This window comes from Stylophora pistillata, chromosome 10 (assembly GCF_964205215.1).
Source record: "Stylophora pistillata chromosome 10, jaStyPist1.2, whole genome shotgun sequence".
NCBI classification, from domain to species: domain Eukaryota; kingdom Metazoa; phylum Cnidaria; class Anthozoa; order Scleractinia; family Pocilloporidae; genus Stylophora; species Stylophora pistillata.
The window spans coordinates 13,588,975-13,607,047 of NC_142528.1; the positions used below are offsets into that span (position 1 = coordinate 13,588,975).

An 18,073-nucleotide genomic window follows, 5' to 3' on the forward strand; every position below is an offset into this window, starting at 1 on the left:
ACATTATGAATAAATAGTCTGTAATAACTACTAGTTGTGCGAATGGAAAAATGACTCAACAAAGGGATGAACGCTTCTAGGCAAAGCAACGAATATAAACAGCTATGTTTTGGTTTGACGAGAAAAATGCTTAAGGCTACTGGTACTACAAATAAATAAATAACTAAATAAATAAATAAATAACAAATAAATAAATAAATAAATAAATAACTAATTACAAGGGCATAATTCCCAATTAGCCCGGACAATATGTTTTCAACCAGTGCCAGCTGAAGTTAGAAAATTTTGCAATGCTTCACAAACTCTCCGAGACAGTTCTAAGAAATTTAAATTGTTTCGTTGTTCACCTGCCTTCTTTGGCCGTAAAGTGAGATTACGAAGGAGTTTATTTAGTACCCATATCCCTCTCCACCAGATTTTCAACCAACTGAGTGAGATGTTGGCACTCGATAGGAAAGGTGGAAAAAAACATTTTTAAAAAAATCAAAGCACGAAACATCTGCGTGCCCCGAAAGAATAAATGTTTCAAAACAAAAGCTGTGACAGACCATTAGCATAGTTAATAAATATATTATGCAGCCTGTAAGAAAAACATCTTCAGACTGACAGAACGTAGCCCCATGTAGCTTCAACAAGTTGAAGTAAGGTCTAAACAATTTGTTTCTCCAGGTCAAATCGACACTTTTAACTGCTTTATCGCCAAAACGCCGTGATGGCTTTCAAAGACGTATCAGTGAAAATTGCAAGCCATGTGGTAATAGTGACAATACTTGCTGCTACAGTTTGGATGTCAGGTAAGGTGTAGCGGTGTTTCAATGACTCTGGGGTTCACAATTCGCCGTTCGATAGACTTTCGCCGTTCTTTTTAACTTGAAAACCAACCGTCGATTTTGTGGCTGAATTCAAATATCTGTTCCTCGGTACATTTCATACTGCTTCGATGAAAAGGAATTATTGCTATTGTTTATCTACGATCTATTCAGCGCGTGAAATCTCGGTGAAATGAGCTCTTGGGAAGATAACTTTGGCCTTATACTGAACAGAGCTTGGGGCAATAGGACTTGGTGATCGCATGAATCTTAACTAATTCAAACCATTGCTCTTAATTCAACTTAAAACCAAACCACCCTTAAAAACATCAACGTCTTCAAACAGTTATTAAAACAGGGTCTGCCAGGTGGATATTACTTAACATATTCAAATAAATTGGATTCATTGAGTGAACTTGATAAAAACGTCATCTCGATTATTATTAACTTGATCTAACTTTGTATAAACGAGGATATTATTAATCTTTGAAACCCTCCTCGTCTACTACATCATGCATATATGACAGCCGGAATGAGAGCCCATCGTTGTTCTCTTAAACTCTGAATTCTAGGGTCATAATATAAACGAGACGAAAATCAAAATAACCAGTTCCGTTTTGGTCGTTAGTCACGTAGTTGTTTTCGAGGTGATGTCTCACTAAGCTTGAAAAAGACAAATTCTACGAGTCAGATGAATTGAAATTTTTCGTCGTTACCACTTATTTACCTTAAAATCTTTAGTTCAGTAGGTATCCTCGAGCTAATTTTTGTCGAATTTTATATAAACTTAAAAAACTTTTTATGACTGACGTTAGTAGATTAAACTATTTTACACATCTGATGGCGTGAGATATTGTAGCTGTTTTCTTCGTACTCACAAGTACGCGTTTAATAATGCCTGAGCAATTTTGTTAGTAAAATGAAAAAGGGTCTGAATAATTGATAGGGCTTAATTTGTTATCGAATCAGTTGTTTCCACCTTTAGTCGAAAACAGGCTATCGATTGACTTCAAGAAATCAATATTCTACCCTTTTGAGTCTTTCCCAAGTCTATCAGGACTATAACATAATGGAAAATTATCCTATCATGTAAATTGCAATTTCAATGAACCAACCAAGACATTTTTATTGTATGTCTGTATGTGGAATCTTCCCGACGGTCTAAGAAATTTGTAGCCCAAATGGACGTTAAAAGGTAAAAATATACCTTCAGGAAATGAACATCATTTTTCATTGTTAAAAATTTACTTGGACTTCATCTGAAGTCTCGTCTGCTATCTACAACAATTTTTGCAATGACGTAATGTTCAATTTTGTAAAATGTAGTGGAGACCAGTTTTGTGTACTGCATAGTGGGCCCAATTTATAATTACAGTCACAAGATCATAGTTTTACTTTACAACAACGACAACAACATTTATTTATTCTAATTTCTAATGACTCATGACTATTTTAACAAATTGGGCATGCCCACAGGTAGCTAGCTAATCTAGGTGGGTCATGTCTTAACTAAGAAAAAAAGTTGGTATACAAGTTTACAGAAATCAGGAAATTAATTAGAGAGAATAAGTATACAGGTTTACAGAAATCAGAAAGTTAAATAAAAAGAGTAGGTATAAAAACAAAGATATTACAAAAAAGATATATCTTTTACGATCTCTTTCACTAAACTGCAGAAAAACACAGCATTACAATTGAAGTGGAATGCAATGGAACACAGGTCACGTGGAACAAAACGATCCTGAACAAGAAATCCATGCAGTATAAAACAATGTCCTTGGCTGTGAGAAGTCTGCTGAACAAGGATCTTAAAAACGTCAAGGGTGTTACTGATATTAAAGTAGAAACATTTCTGAAGATTCACGGAGAACGTGGAACGTTTTGCAAATTCGAGTTTGAGTCCGACGTTGGAAAAGAAAGTGTCGAAGAGAAGCTTAACCATTCCCTCGAAATTGGCATGGAAAAAGCCTTGATCTCGTACCGTCGGCTGAACATGAGCCTTCTGCTGCCGGGTGTGGAATGGAAGGATCCCTTTGCTGATCACAACAGGTCTGAGTACAGAAACATAACAAAAGCGATAGAAGATGCTCTTAATGACTTCTACCAAGATACAGACAACGTCGTGGATTTTGAGGTCGTGTCGCTCGCTAAAGCAAATGACCGATGGACCTCAGCCAAGGTGGAGTACTTTCTTTTGATCTCGTCAGCGTTCAACGCGACAAGAAAAGATTTGCAAGACACACTTTCAGCGTTTACAAAAAGTGACACGTATGGAAAGACGTTCCCTGATGCCAAACGGAAACAAGAACTCAAAGAGACTGATACCGAGAGTATCAAGACGGATAAAGACAATCAGAAGAGCATATTGACAGTGAGCTTGATTGTGGTTGCAGCGATGACTATCTGTGCAGTGATGATAGTCTTCCTTATTGTGGTAAAATTATTTATAAATTTCCAGCTTGAAATAGGTCGCTTAAGTTGTTTTTCCACAATCGAATAGTCCTTTCTTGGCAATCTACATGAATCCTTTTCATTCCCAGCCATCTTTTCCCCTCCATGTTTTTCTCATGGTTCAACCTATCCAAAATTCTCCCAATGACATGGAATATTCATGTGACAATGAAAAAAATCTGCTGGCTTATTTTGAATAATAGAATGGTAATTATTTTTTACTTTATTTCACTCTTAATAGGTTATCCGTCAGAATTGGAAATACATCAAAGAGCACGCACCCGAGGTCTTATTTGAATTGTACCAAAAAAGACGAAACGGGACTAAGCCGAAAATTCCCGAGAAAGCCCAAGAGGAGACCAAGACCACTGCTGCTGGCAGTGAGGATTGCATTGTTGAGTTGTATTCATTTGACAATCCAGTATCTTCTGAATCCTAACTTAATCTGTCAGATAACAGTCGGGGGGTACTCCCCCTTGTGTGTGTCTTTCTCGATCGGAGGCCTTAGATACAGTACAAAAGTAGGCGGTGTGCCTGCTAGTATAATATTTCTTAGATCTAATTTTTGACATTTCTGCCCAAACGTAGTTGATTGTTTTACTTACGGAAACTGCTTGCTTGTCATTGTAAAAGGTAACCGGTCGTTTCGCCTACGTGTCCTTACGCCAACGTGTCAGGGCAGTTCGCCAAGTGTCTAGTCGATTCCATCGGCAGAACTTGATCGACTTCTAATCGACCAAAAAGTCGTAGGGGAGTCCGTGGAATCAATTCTCGGCCGATCTTACACGTATGTTTACGGTATAACACCACTTTAAAGAAAACGAAACTAAAAACAAAGGTTTGTAAAATGATCCAAAACGTTAGCGAAGCTACCTGAGTCGTTAGGCGAAACGACTGCAACTCTTGCAAACATCAACCTGCTGTTACGTATTCATCTAGGAATGTGAATCATATACTAATTTAAGTTGAAATTTATTTGAACTTTTGGAAATAAGTCGGCATGCTCTGCGTACGGGATCGCCGCTGTCATTTGATACTGAACAGATCATTTCGGATTTTCAATGTTAAAATGAAGCTTACTACAAGATAATATCTTATGTTTTGCGATAGAAGAGGAAATCATGTCCCCATTAACGATCTTGTTATAAGGAGGGTTTGGGGCTTTGGGCGTGTTGAAAATGGCCCGTGATCCCAATTTTTGCTGTCTCGTGCAGTTCGTTGTTACCACGATGAGTTAGATTTTGAGAATCTTTCATGTAGTTCTCGAAGAGGTTGAAACTGATGGAACCTCGCGTAGGCCATACTAACTATAAGTAATCATTCATTTGGATGTAAGACGATGAGTTGTGTGGACATGATAAATGATTTCATGCAAGGCTAAGGAAGTTTCTTAAATAGTGAAGCCTATTTACCAGCTATAGAAATTCCTCTTAACTGAGAAATACGTTACTCGTAAAAAGGATGCCAGCTAACAGGTGTTGTGCTTACGTGTACTTGGCGTCCCTGTTTCATGTATAATATTTCATGGTGAATACAAAATGGCTGCTGCTGTTAGCCTAGCCAGTGTGCTGTCTGCTGGTTCTTACTAACAGTATATGGCATGAAGAAGCAGTGTGGCCGAGTGGCTAGGGCGCTGGACTTGTAATCTGGTGGTCCTGGGTTCAAGTGCTCCATGCCACTACTCCCTAAATTTGTTCTCTATTGCCCCCACAGTTCATGTCTTAAGCTGCGTTTTATATATAACCAACTGGTCTGTCTCTAGTCAGTTTGGAGTTTTAAACACTATGTTTATTCACAATGTTTTTTTTTCCTCATTAGTTTGTATTGGCCCTGAAAAGCACCACTGCGAAAGTGCTCGATCAATGTGATTATCATGAATATTATTACTAACTAACATCAAGGCAATGATAACGTCAGTTTAAAACCAGAAAGATAGCTTTGTGCATATGGTAAGTGTTTCTTTGCATTTTTCTCTTTTACGCGAGTATCCTATGAAATAGCAACTACCATAAGTGTAGTAGGCAAAGGAAATATTCACAATAGTAATGTGGTCATGTGAGTGGGTCGTACCAGTAAAGTTACAAAAAGGATGGTTTTACTTATCGAAGTCGTGAATTGATGTTAATTTGTTTTGTAGCAGGTTTAATTGAGAAGCATATCCATGAAGCCCACACTATTTTCTCTACCATTAAAACGTAGGTATACAAATTTCCCACTAATCGCGAATGAAGACTTGAAATAGTCATCTAGCCCTTCAAAAACTGTGTGCAAATAATATGTTGAAAATTTGTCTGCAGACGCCGGCATTTTGAAAACATCTTAGTAACCTGTGCATGAGCTACCGCATGGTCTGCGTCTGCGACCAGGCTACTAAACATAATTGAACTAGAGGAAATTTTAGCCTTTCTAAGCAAAAATTTGCATAGCTCAATTGGTTGAGCGCCGGACTGTTATGCGGGAGGTCGAGGGTTCGAGCCCCGGCCGGACCAACACTCAGGGTCTTAAAATAATTGAGAAGAATATGCTACCTTTCTATAACATGGATCAAGAAATGGTTAGATATTCTAGTCTTCTCGGATAGGGAGGAATAAATGGAGGTCCCGTCTCCTGCATCCATTAATTAGTTAATTTGGTTAGGCAGGGGACGTTAAAGAACCCACTTCACGAGATTACTGTGATGTGGTATGGCCTGGTTACCGGGAATTGGGGGGAGGGGGCATATGTCATATTCGCCTTTATTTGATTGTAAACTACTTAGCAGTCTGGTAAAGTCCCCCGTACAGTGTTGTAAAGCACCATGAGTTTAAGATATGAGCGCTATATAAATACAAGTTATTATTATTATTATTATTATTATTATTATTATTATTATTATTAATAGCGTGCCACCCAAAGTACAATGTGACAATGCGGCTAAATCCTCGAGGCACTCGCCATGACAGTTTGTAAAAAAACACGTGATCCTTAGACTCGACTAATTGGTGTATTGATCGCTTATTTATCGTATTACTTTTCTTGATTTCTGTACCATTTTTGTACTATGTACATTCATTATCGTCGGAGGTGGGCAAGATGTCCATTTATTTTCCCAACTTCAATATTCATCGATTATTTAATAAAAGTTTACCTTTTGGTTTAATGCCTTGTTTTAGAATTGTATGAGGACATCAAAAAAAATTTTCTCTCACTTGTGGAAATTGATTCGGTTTTGCATCCGTTTTTCCTCGGCACGGTTTTCCTTGGTTTAGAAAATTAGAATCATTACTCTCTCGACCGATCATGTTGTAAAACCAACATCAATCGCGTTTTCTACGCCTCAGGCATTGTGCTGGTTTTTACTTTGTGTTCTGATTGGCTCCTTGTGATGTGTTACTCTGATCGGTCGGTTTGATTATCAGTACCCTTGTCACCAGTTACAGAAATAATATGAGCTAACTTCCATTACCAAGACTTCAACTTCCTTGTGGATTCATACCCGAATCTTTCTAAACTTTTCCTTATAATTTAAAATGTTATAATACCTCACTTTATTATCCAACTGCGCTTCAATCTAGAGTACAAATAACGCGCGAGACGATTATAAATCTCACGCGATATTTGTACACCATAATTATCCGCGAAATTCGCTCGCAATGAAATAACAATTTGGCGTGTTCGATAATAAATCTCTTATTAGACCTTTTTTTGTGTAGTATCGTGGGTACTTTTACTCGTTGTTTGTATTCTGACTCGCTCTACGTCGTTGAAGAACTGCAAAGCTCGTAAAAATACTCAGTGATACCACACAACAAAATGTCTTACAAGATCTATATATTACACTCTTGTATATTAAACAAGACCTTTTTAATAATGAGTTTGAAGTAATTGTTTTTCTGTTTTTGTTCTTTCCTCTCCAAACACTGATTTTCCTTATTTGAAAGTAATTGGCACAATAACATCAGTATGCATACTGTTCCATACTGTTCTCCATACATTTCCAAAGGTGCTGACATGGAGAATTTGCTTAAAACTTAAGAGCTTCCCTAGTTGATGATCATTTCCTTCTTTCTCGTGACCTTAAAGTGCCGAAAATTGACTATTTTATTTTGGGCTAATTCTTTTACAGAATGTTGAATTGGGTCAAGTTAAAACCCTTTTTGCCATTAAAAACTCAAAATAAACCTTCGAGGATCAATTTTTACCGCTTCAAAGTCGTCTAAAAATCGTCCGCCATTGCTGAAAACATGTTCCAGCCGTACAGCAGGAAACGTCATCATGACGTCAAAGGCTCAACAAACTTATGCTTTGCTTTGTCACAATTCTCTTTGTCCGCTGCAAAGAGAATCACACATAGTACTTTTTTGAGAACTGTTTCGTTGTCAGTCGTAAAATGTCGACTTTGTCTGACGATGAATTGTCCCAGAAATTATCTGAAGCTTCTGAGGATAGTTTTGCGCCGGCAAACGATGAAATTTGCCATGCGAATAAAGATAAATAAAGAACAGCACGGACTCCCCATGTGGCTTTTGTGGTCATATCGCTTTAACGCCTTCGAATTGTATTTTTGCTTCTTGTAAGGGATTTTCCCTTTTTGTAAGAAATGATCGAGAGATATATAAATATTGTTTTCGGCAGTGGCTGATTGTGTATCAAGGCGGATATTGGGGATTGTGAAGCCATTTGTAAGCTATTAATGTGTTTGCCCGATGCATTTGGTCATTGATCTCATTAACCCTTTCCAGCGTGTTTTTTACTATCGGTGCTTTGAGAGGTTTGAAGTGAACTCTGTTGTTGAGTTGCACTTTGGCCTTATGTTTTTTCTGTCTTATTCATGATGACTAGCGTTGTGTTGCTTTGGTGAGGTTTAAAGCAGAGTTTGCTTCAACACTTTTAGAGCCGTGACCTCATTGCGTTACAAAGTACAGTCTGCAAGTTGTATTATGACAATTTTTCAAGTAGCTCTGAAGGGCAATAGAAGACTGAACCGGTGGCATTCAGTTTGATATGAAAGGGTAGTGGTTCTTTGTTTTGTCCGTGAAAGGTGTAACGGAGGCGCATTGGTCTTGCGAATAAATCTCGCAAAACTTGGCCTGATTTCACATTCATTTGTCACGGGTGTTGGGATGAATTTAGGACCCTTTGACATCACGCTGACTTGGCTGTCAGATGGTTGATAGTTTGAGAGGATTTTAAAGAAATTTTCATTTTCTCAGTTTTTTTGCTGCAAGCCTACATTTTGAAATGTTTCTACACTCTATGCGTCTTTAGCTGTTTGTTCTACTTTCGCTGTTATTAAAGCTAGCTTTTTTTAGAGTCAGAGCACACAATCATGTTTTTCATCTCTTTTGTGAAAGTGAGCTCTTTGAGGTCAGAAATCTAATTCCTCAATTCGGCTATTTTATCATTCGTATTCACAATGTTCACCGGGTACTTTCCTTTGTGTAAGGTGTTCTGCCAGAGAGTTGTTAAAGGTGGATATTGATCAGCGCATATGTAAAGGTGACAAAACCCGTCGAGGTTCGTTGACTTCACTTTCGTCGAGATCGCACAGAGGACGATTTTTCTTGTCCCTTCTCTTGAACGGTAGGCACTGAACCCGACAGAATTCTTCGCCTAGATCCTTCAAGGTACACAGATCTCTCGAAACAGTCCTCCGAGAAGTGTTCGGAGTAGATCACAAATATTCCTGCAGGATTGTAGTTTACTCGGCGAGTTCGCACAAATCGCAACCGTTTTTCCCGCTCTGATCTATTTGCATGGTTCCGATACAGAGAAATACCTACAGCATGGTCTGCACGATTACTTAGATTACGAAGATTTTTTTAGAACATAGCTAGCAGAGCCGCGCAATCAAATTCAGTATACGTAAGCGTGCTCAAAATCCCGATAGTGCACGCTGATAGCGTCAGCAATATGCATTTGAAGTATGGGCCTGTGCCCACCAGGGTAAATACATTGCACAGCTTGATAAGTTTTGCAGGCGTGCTTTGCGATATGGATATACCTCCAAGTACACCCCAATGACCAGCTACATCGTTTCAAGAGAGAGGCAGTTATGGAACAACATCATAACCGATGCAGCTCATCCTCTTCATGACCTTCCTCCTCCACAAAGATCACGTTTTTTAAGAAGCGGGGGCCATGATTTTATCTTGCCACGTGTGAGAACCGAGAGGTTCAAGCGATGCTTTATTAATAGATGCCTATTTAATTTTGTCTAAGTCTATTTTAACTGTATAGTAGTATTGAATAGTAGCATAGAATATTATTCTCATTGTAAACTCACACGTTTGTCTGTGGAAATGTTTTTAATAACGAAAGAATGAATAAAGATCTTTTTTTTTTCGCGCGAGCGGCCATTGTTAGCGCTGGGAAAAATATTATATTTCGCGACAATAATGGATACAAACAGATACTAGTCCTACTATTCCAAAAACGAAGATAATTTTTCGACCTTTTCCCTTGGGCTAGAGTTCTTAAATGAGTCAGAAAAAGAGAAAAACAACGAAAAAGGGGACTCGGCATCTGCGCCGTCACGATTCGCTTCAATTGATATTGTTGTCCGTTTTTCGCGTCGGATTTGATGCACAATTCCACCGGCTATGTTCTAAAACAATTGGTTCCTGCTTTCAGCTGTGAACTATCGAGTTATGGAGCACGTGGGAAGTTTGGAGAGCACTCAAGAAGCTAGAGTTGCCCTCGGCTATTGCCTCGGGCAACTCTTACGCTTCTTTCGTGCTCTCCAAACTTCCCGCTTGCTCCATAACTCGATAGTGCGCGTTAAAGCATGAACCAATTGTTAATTTCAACTGACCGGAAGCCGAGGGCCATAGGGACAACGGAAGTCGATAACTTCTTAGTTCCCAGCTTTTTTAGCAAAACAAAGAAAGAAAGAGATTGGGAACAGCAGCTATATTCTCGAAAAAAGCGTGTTTACGAAATTTGGAGTCACGTCTGACTTGTATTACTCCTTCCAATGGCTTATTAGGGTTTAAAATGCCGTTTACCGACAAGGATATGCCCTGTGTAAGGGCTATTCACAGCTGTGCGAAATGCAATCGACCATTCAAGGGAAAGGACTGTAAAGAGAGTTATATTAAGCATTTAGAGCACAGTTCAAAACATAAGATCTCTAAGACTGGTGTACCTGAAAGCTGTGGTCAATGCGGTCGATCCTTTTCAAGCACGAGAGCTTTAATTCAACACTTGAAAAACAGTCGCCATCATTTGAAAGATCTGCACCATGCCGCCTGTACGGGGAAGTTTCAACTGAAGGAGCAAAACGTACAGCAGCTTGTTATTCTATCTAATTTTGAGTTTACGCTTGTAACCCTGAAAGTTATTTTTCTTCTTTGGTGATCGTGCCTTTGCCCGTTCTGGACCTTTTTTGTGGAACGAACTGCCGCTTGAAATTCGAAACAGTCCAAGTGTAACGATTTTTAAGTCAAAGCTTAAGACACATCTATTCAGGCTGGCTTACAGTTTGTTTTGATATTTTGTCGTTTATCATTTTAATATTTGTAGTTAATAATGTTGTAAAGCGCTTTAGAATATTTTATAATTTTAGCGCTTTAGAAATGTAAATTATTATTATTATTATTATTGTGCTGAGGTAGGATGATTGTATGCAAACATAGTCTTGATTGATTTTCCAGTAGGCTGAGAGTACACTGATAACCTTGATGGCATACTATACAGTTATCTTTCTCGTTTCTTCTTAATTATATTGCGACTTTGATTGTAAATTGGCTTCGAATAGATTACTTTTTTTAATGAAAAGCTACTACTTTAAACAGCAAGGCAATTAATGGAACCTATGTGGAACAGTCTACGTCATGGAAATAGTGCAGTAATGCCCAACAGTACAGTGGCACCTACGCAAGTCGAACGTCTTAAAGAACCAAGGCAGGCTGAAGAAATCTGTCCACCAAACATTAAAGGTGAGGTTATTTCAAAATCAATGAGAAATGTTTACATTAATTAATTTTACCATCCTAGGAGTACTGTTGATTCTCTCCTTTTCCCTCTCTTGCTCTGTAAGGTGGAGTCGTCTGATAGAACGGTATATTTCATAGCCACCACTGGCAGAAAGACATTCCAAAACTGACAAATTATCCCTGAACACGAGGCCTTATCGATGCAATCAGTAGATGTCACCACCACATTCACATGGTTAGACCTTAAGCTTTTCTGGAAGTGAGCTAGTGGGAGAATTTCTTAAAACAAACAAGATGGTATCTTTGCAAAACTCAAGGGTAAAGTTATAAAGAAATTCGTAAAATGGTGAATAATTTTAATGATTTACCAAAAATAATTCTCATTTCATGCATCCCAATTCCATACAGAAAAATCCTGTGAGCCTTATGAAGTTCTTGCAAGGGGCGAATTGGCAGTCAAAATATTCAACAAGGCACTGCTTGAGGGGAAAGCTTGTGTACCTCGTATGCAGCTCACCGTCATTGGAGATGTAGGCGTGGGCAAGACTAGCCTAGTACGTTCTCTAAGTGGAGAGGATTTTGTAGACGGACGGAAAGAGACTCATGGAATTATCACATCCATGGTTGAGGTGACAGAGTTAGACGAGTCGTGGCATGCAGTTGACCTGAACAAGTCAATTGTAGATGATATTCTAGCCGACAAAGTATGTCAGGAAATTAAATGTACCCCAGCAATTGACCAGTCAAAAGATTCTCCAAGAAACCTTCCCGGTCTTTCTCAATCACGATCATCTTTCCACCCTGCCTCTTTGAGACGACTTGCTAGCATAGAAGGTCCATCAACCTCAGGAGGTGTTGGTAGTAGAAGAAATGTGGATGAGACAAGTATTGTAACAGTGTCGCCAGCCACAAGTCTCAGTCCTGTGTTTGAAGAGACTCCTCGTACCATGCCATTCGATCAAATCAAGCAAGAGCTGAGTCTCCCTACGGGAACTTCAGCGAATAATAACGAGAAAAAGTAGACTAAGATCAGCATTTGGGACTTTGCAGGCCACCCTTTGTATCAAGCAATGCACCATGTTTTCCTAAATCGGCGTTCCTTTTATCTTGTGGTATTGAATTTGGTCCGGCTGTGCAATCCTGACAGTGCCAGCCAAGCTTTAGAGGAGGTACACTTTTGGCTCAATTCCGTGCGCGTGCATACTCCTCACACGACACCTGTGTTCCTCGTTGGAACGCGCGGCAATGAAGTAAGCAACGAAGATTTGGCTAATGCAGAGACTAAGCTTTATGGTGAATTGATAGAGAGCTTTGGGCAGCAGCTGGTTAATAGCAAAGAACAAAGTTTTTTGTTTCCTGTAGAAAATTCTTTGGGGGATGAAGATTCTGGTGCCATAGCTTTAAGAAAAGCCATCACAAATGAAGTTGCTCGCTCAGGGAAAATGGACGAGGAATTTCCTGTATTGTGGCTTCATTTTGAAGAGGAAATTCTGAAATGCAGAGATAATCCGAAGTGCCCACCTTGTATGCGCAAGATCTTCCTGAAATGTTTGATGGAGCGGAATACGTCCGGTGTCGTCGAAGAAAGAGAGTTTGACAGCATGCTGCAGTTCTACCATGACAGTGGTGTGATAATTATGCCAGGTCTGTAAATGATCTAAAATATTTCCTTACTATAACATACCTCACAAAACTCAAGCAAACAAGTTAATTTGAAATTTTGTTGAGGAATCTGAGAAAATACTTCAAAGTCCTCAAGCGACGTTAAATTACCATTCCGAAACTTATATTTGATTGAGATGGATGTATTATATTTTCTCAGAGGAACTGATCGTACCCACGACGTCTCACTCCGAGCTAAACAACTTGGTGGTCATCAATCCACAATATCTGGTTGATGTTATGACCTGTCTGCACGATGTTACCGACCACCTGGATGTTGATCGTAGACACCGTGGTCAGTGGAAGACCTTGCAAGAGGATGGAGTAGCAGACATTGAGCTTCTAAATTTTATATGGGAAGATTACGAAAGCCCTGTTTCTGAGCTTGTTGGTATCTTGGAAGCTTCAGGTATGTTGTGCCCGATTTCTGCCTCAGCTGAGGAAAAAGAGCACGAAGATGGTACCGTTCCTGGTGAAGGTGACGAAAATGGTGCGGAAACTAGCAAATACATTGTCCCGTTTCACCTCAAAGAGAAATGCTTGACAGGAAAGTGGGAAAAGCTTTGTCGGAAAAGCTGGTCTGGAATTTGTACCTCAGACAAACTCCTCATGTTTGATTTCCGTAGTTTCCTGCCTCCTGCTCTCTTTGACTACTTCATTGTTCGCACCAGCGCAAGAAGTAAAGACAGCAGTGGTATGAGACCCATCATCGCCAAAGGGATGACCATATTTTCATTCGGAGACAGTTTCTTTATTCTTACAGAAATGTCTCAGAAACACAACCAAATTCGAATCAAGGCCAGGCAAGTTTGATTTTCTCCTTCCTTTTGGGCAACACACTTTCTTCCAACAACAAACATATGAAACATATGTGTGAACTGCGGTTATGAGACGTATATGAGAACGATCCTTCGCAGTAAAGCACTATTTGAGCAATAGTGAAAATCAGACCTGAAAAAAATTTCAGGCCTGTACGGGACTCGAACCACTGACCTCTGCGATACTAGTGTAGCGCTCTACCAATTGAGCTAACAAGCCAACTGGGAGCAGGCCATCAAATTAATTCGATATAAATCCGTAGATGATAAATCAAACAACAACAAACATATGAAACATATGTGTGAACTGCGGTTATGAGACGTATATGAGAACGATCCTTCGCAGTAAAGCACTATTTGAGCAATAGTGAAAATTGGTAGAGCGCTGCACTAGTATCGCAGAGGTCAGTGGTTCGAGTCCCGTATACAGGCCTGAAATTTTTTTCAGGTCTGATTTTCACTATTGCTCAAATAGTGCTTTACTGCGAAGGATCGTTCTCATATACGACACTTTCTTCCCTTAGGGCCACGAGTGTGAATGGCTGCCATGTGAGTCGGTATCTTTTATATGAAGCCTGCTCGTCTCCAAATGTTTGTACATTGACATAGCTGTGGCATAGTCAGTTTAATCATGTCATGCGAATGCGCATGAAATTATTCTCGTGGAGATTGTTAGAAATTGAGGAATGTGGATTTTCGCTCTACTATAAGTAAACTGGATATCTTTAGACTATACCCGTATAACTTAACTGATAGTTCCATTTCTATGAAAGGTTCCCTTCGTATTCATCTATTTATTTATTCCCCCTATAGGTACAAAAACGGCAAAAGGCTCCATAAGTTATTTGACATTCTGATGTCAATAATGACACACATTTGTCAGCGTCAGTTTAAATTTCTTAAGTTCAGTTTCGGACCTGTCTGTCCCAACCCACTTTGCCCTGGTGCATCCAGTGACGGCACCGTTCGTAGAGTGGACGCTTCCTCTGATGAAAGTGATGATGACGATGATGATGATTCCGATTGCGGTAAGCTTGTGTCCTCCGTCGAATCCCCAGCCGAGGGCCTTCGTCGCCATGTAATCTGTATGGACCCGGCTGTAGCATCAAGGCCCTTGTGGTGTAATTCTACACCAGTCCATGAATTTGGAGAAATAAAACAGTGGTTTGTTAAGGTAAGGAAATATCTAAACAAAGAAGCTCTTCAATTTCTTATCTTGAGGACATTTCTTTTAGCTTCTAAGCAAGAGTACTTCAAGATGAAAAGACTCTATCTTTGATAACACTTAACCCTAAGGTTATCCCTATTACATTATTTTACAATCGATCTCATTTTGGAGAACCGATAAGAATCTTGAAAAAAAACAAGCAATATTTTGACGTAAAATCACCATGCGTCAATTCCTCTGTCTCTCTCTATATTAAATTTTCTTTCCGCAGCCGCAAGATGGCAGTTCCAAGGTCCCAGAGGATTCTCCTTGTTATTCAAGTAAGTCAATTTCCAACTGAAAACGAAAACTTCCTCCTCACTTCACCATTTTCTACCTGCCCTCTTGAATTGTCTTATAATGAACAATACACGTAACTACAAAACTTCACATAGGAGCGATTGTGTCTCTGTCAAACGAGTGCTTGTAGCATCATGTTAATACTTGACGTCTTCTCTGGGAGAGGAGATAGTTATCAACTGCTTTTTTTATTATAAATGATAAAACTCAGAACCGATGCTAATAAAATTCAAAGAAAGATATTGACCAAACTCATTTTGATTGAATAATTTGAATATATCAACAAAGTTGAAGTAGTAAATTGGCCACCGTAACGATTACAAAAGCTGACGTTTCGAGCGTTAGCCCTGCGTCGAAGCGAATAGAGGAATTGTGGGTTGTGTGTGCTTTTAAAGGCAGAGAATGGAGCTACGTTATTGGTGGAAACATGGCAACGAGAAAAACAAGAATAAATTAGTGGAATGAAAAGCGTTCGTTGATCCCTGTGGGATTTAGACGGCCGGTTTGAAAGATGAGCTTTTGTTCAAGATTTTTACGGTTTTCCATGTTACCTAGGTGTTAGGAAAGACCGCAGAGTGCCATATGTTGCTTAGAATGATTAGGTAAATTAAAATGTCTAGCGACTGGTTTCGATGTGTCCTTGTCATTCCTTTCCACGTCTCGAAGGTGTTCTCGGAATCGGTCACCCAGTCTTCTGCCTGTTTCGCCGATGTATATCTTTTTGCAATAAGTGCAACATATACCAATCTGCGGTCTTTCCTCACACTTAGGTGGCACGGAAAGCCGTAAAAATCTTGAACAAAAGCTCATCTTTCAAACCGGCAGTCTAAATCCCACAGGGATCAACAAACCCTTTTCATTCCACTAATTTATTCTTGTTTTTCTCGTTGCCATGTTCCCACCAATAACGTAGCTCCATTCTCTGCCTTTAAAGGCACACACAACCCACAATTCCTCTATTCGCTCCGACGCAGGGCTAACGCTCGAAATGTCAGCTTTTGTAATCGTTACGGTGGCCAATTTACTACTTCAACTTTGTTGATATATCCAAATTATTCAATCAAAATGAGTTTGGTCAATATCTCTTTCTTTGAATTTTATTAGCATCCGTTCTGAGTTTTATCATTTATGATAAAAAAAGCAGTTAATAACTATCTTCTCCGACGAAGAGCTAACACTCCAAACGTCAGCTTTTATAATCGTAACGTTGGCCAATTTACCATTTCAACTTTGTTGATATATTCAAAATATTTCGTTACCCCCACCGACGCAGCCCCAAACAGTTTCTTTAGAAACTATCAGCCTTTATTACTTGTGAGGAGTTTGCTCAAACTTTGACGTGTTTCTCTCTTTCTTCAATGCCTGTGCTCTGTTTTTGCCTCATCAGAGCAAGTTCAGAGTTGCTGCCTTGCCTTAGTCGCCAAGCAAATGGCTAACAATTGGAGGTGGCTTGGAAGGGCCCTCCTTCTACCAGAAACAACCATTCAAAATATAAACGTCGAAAACAGCTCAGAGGAGGAAAGGTCTTATCAAGTCCTCATCCATTGGAGTCGAACCGGTTACAAAGCTACTGTACATGAACTAATGAAAGCAATTCAAGAAGTCGGCGACGTTCAAATTTTGGAGGCATTCGACCGACACCTTGGTGATCGTCATGTAACTTCGGCCGATCCCGGTTCCTTTTAACAGGCTAATTCCCTCTCCATACATGATTAGAGACTGTAGAAAGCATAGGTAGGAAGATTTTTCTCCATATTCAATTTTTTTTTTCTACCACGTACCCTGAACTTTTAGGAATCCCATGTAAGAATAACCGGGATGCCCCTCAAACATTTTGAATTACAGCCTCTTTTCTGTGCACCTGCCTGCCTGTCCATCTGTCTGTCTTTCTGCATGATACTCTGTGTTTGCTCGTCTGCCTGTTTTTCTGTCTGTCTTTTTGTCAGTCAGCCTGCCTGCCTGCCTGCCTGTCCGTCTGTCGGATTGGGTAGTCGAAACCTCGGCCTAGTCTCTTCCGGGGTTACCTTCACTAGGAGAAGCGCATCACACGATCGACTGCGGTATACAGTCGTTATAAATGTAAAATTAGTAAATTTTCGCCTTTAAAAAAATAGTACATGAAAAGAAATGTTGAGCCCCATCTATATGGTCTCGGGTAACCGAGACAACCCTACCCCCGAGTTACCCTAGGCGAAACAACTCTTCACTTATTTCTTTACAAAATTCAGCCGCCCGTTTACATGAGGTTACGAACTCGTCTCGGGTAGGCGAGATAACTCGGGGGAAGGGGGGCGAGTTGTCTCACCTCGGCAGGTAGGGTAACCCTAGCAGGCGAGACAACTTTTTCTCATGTAAACATCTTGTCTCGCCCACCCGAGACGAGACAACTCGAACAGAAAATGCGTGCGCATGCTATAACCAGAGTCCGTTCGTATTACAGTTATTCTTTTCCTGTCGTACGCCACTCTGTCGAATATTTAACCCAACAAGGGTTAGCAGATGTCAAATTTCATACAAACGCTCCGTAGAGTTGTCTCGGAGGGAGGGTTGTCTCGGGTACGCGAGACCATATAAATGGGGCCTTATTTATGTGACAAAAACGTGAACACCATGATAATTTATTTGACTTTTGAGAATTTTTTCTACTGACATAGAAAAAGACGTGATTGAAATAAAAATTGTCTAGAAAAATCCGAGACGAATCTTCCTGGATTTCTTTCAATCGAAACTGTCAATAGGCAAGAGTGAAATATTGAAACACAAATTCGTTACTGATTTTTGGAAGGTTAGATATCATTCAGAGCCTTCCAGTTGTCTAATTCTTTGTTAAGTTAGGTTAGCACTAATTTTTTCGGTATTTTTACTTGTTTTTAACGTATACTGCACTTTAGATTAGTCTTAGTACTAGAT

At 39.6% G+C, this 18,073-nt stretch overlaps 1 protein-coding gene and 1 pseudogene across 2 annotated transcripts; both read left to right on the forward strand.

Moving 5' to 3' along the window:
* The first annotated feature begins 223 nt into the window (after positions 1 to 223).
* Positions 224 to 6,399, forward strand: LOC148721894 (uncharacterized). The gene is made up of 3 exons (XM_088735795.1): positions 224 to 794; positions 2,486 to 3,243; positions 3,502 to 6,399. Exons 1-3 carry the CDS (start codon positions 713 to 715, stop codon positions 3,697 to 3,699), a joined length of 1,038 nt encoding a protein of 345 aa, XP_088591921.1. The 5' UTR covers positions 224 to 712; the 3' UTR covers positions 3,700 to 6,399.
* A 4,647-nt stretch (positions 6,400 to 11,046) lies between these two features.
* LOC148721895 (uncharacterized) lies at positions 11,047 to 17,021 on the forward strand (annotated as a pseudogene). Its single transcript, XR_015992801.1, has 6 exons — positions 11,047 to 11,179; positions 11,579 to 12,820; positions 12,999 to 13,641; positions 14,470 to 14,830; positions 15,096 to 15,144; positions 16,551 to 17,021. The product of XR_015992801.1 is annotated as an uncharacterized LOC148721895 (transcript).
* Positions 17,022 to 18,073: the final 1,052 nt, after the last annotated feature.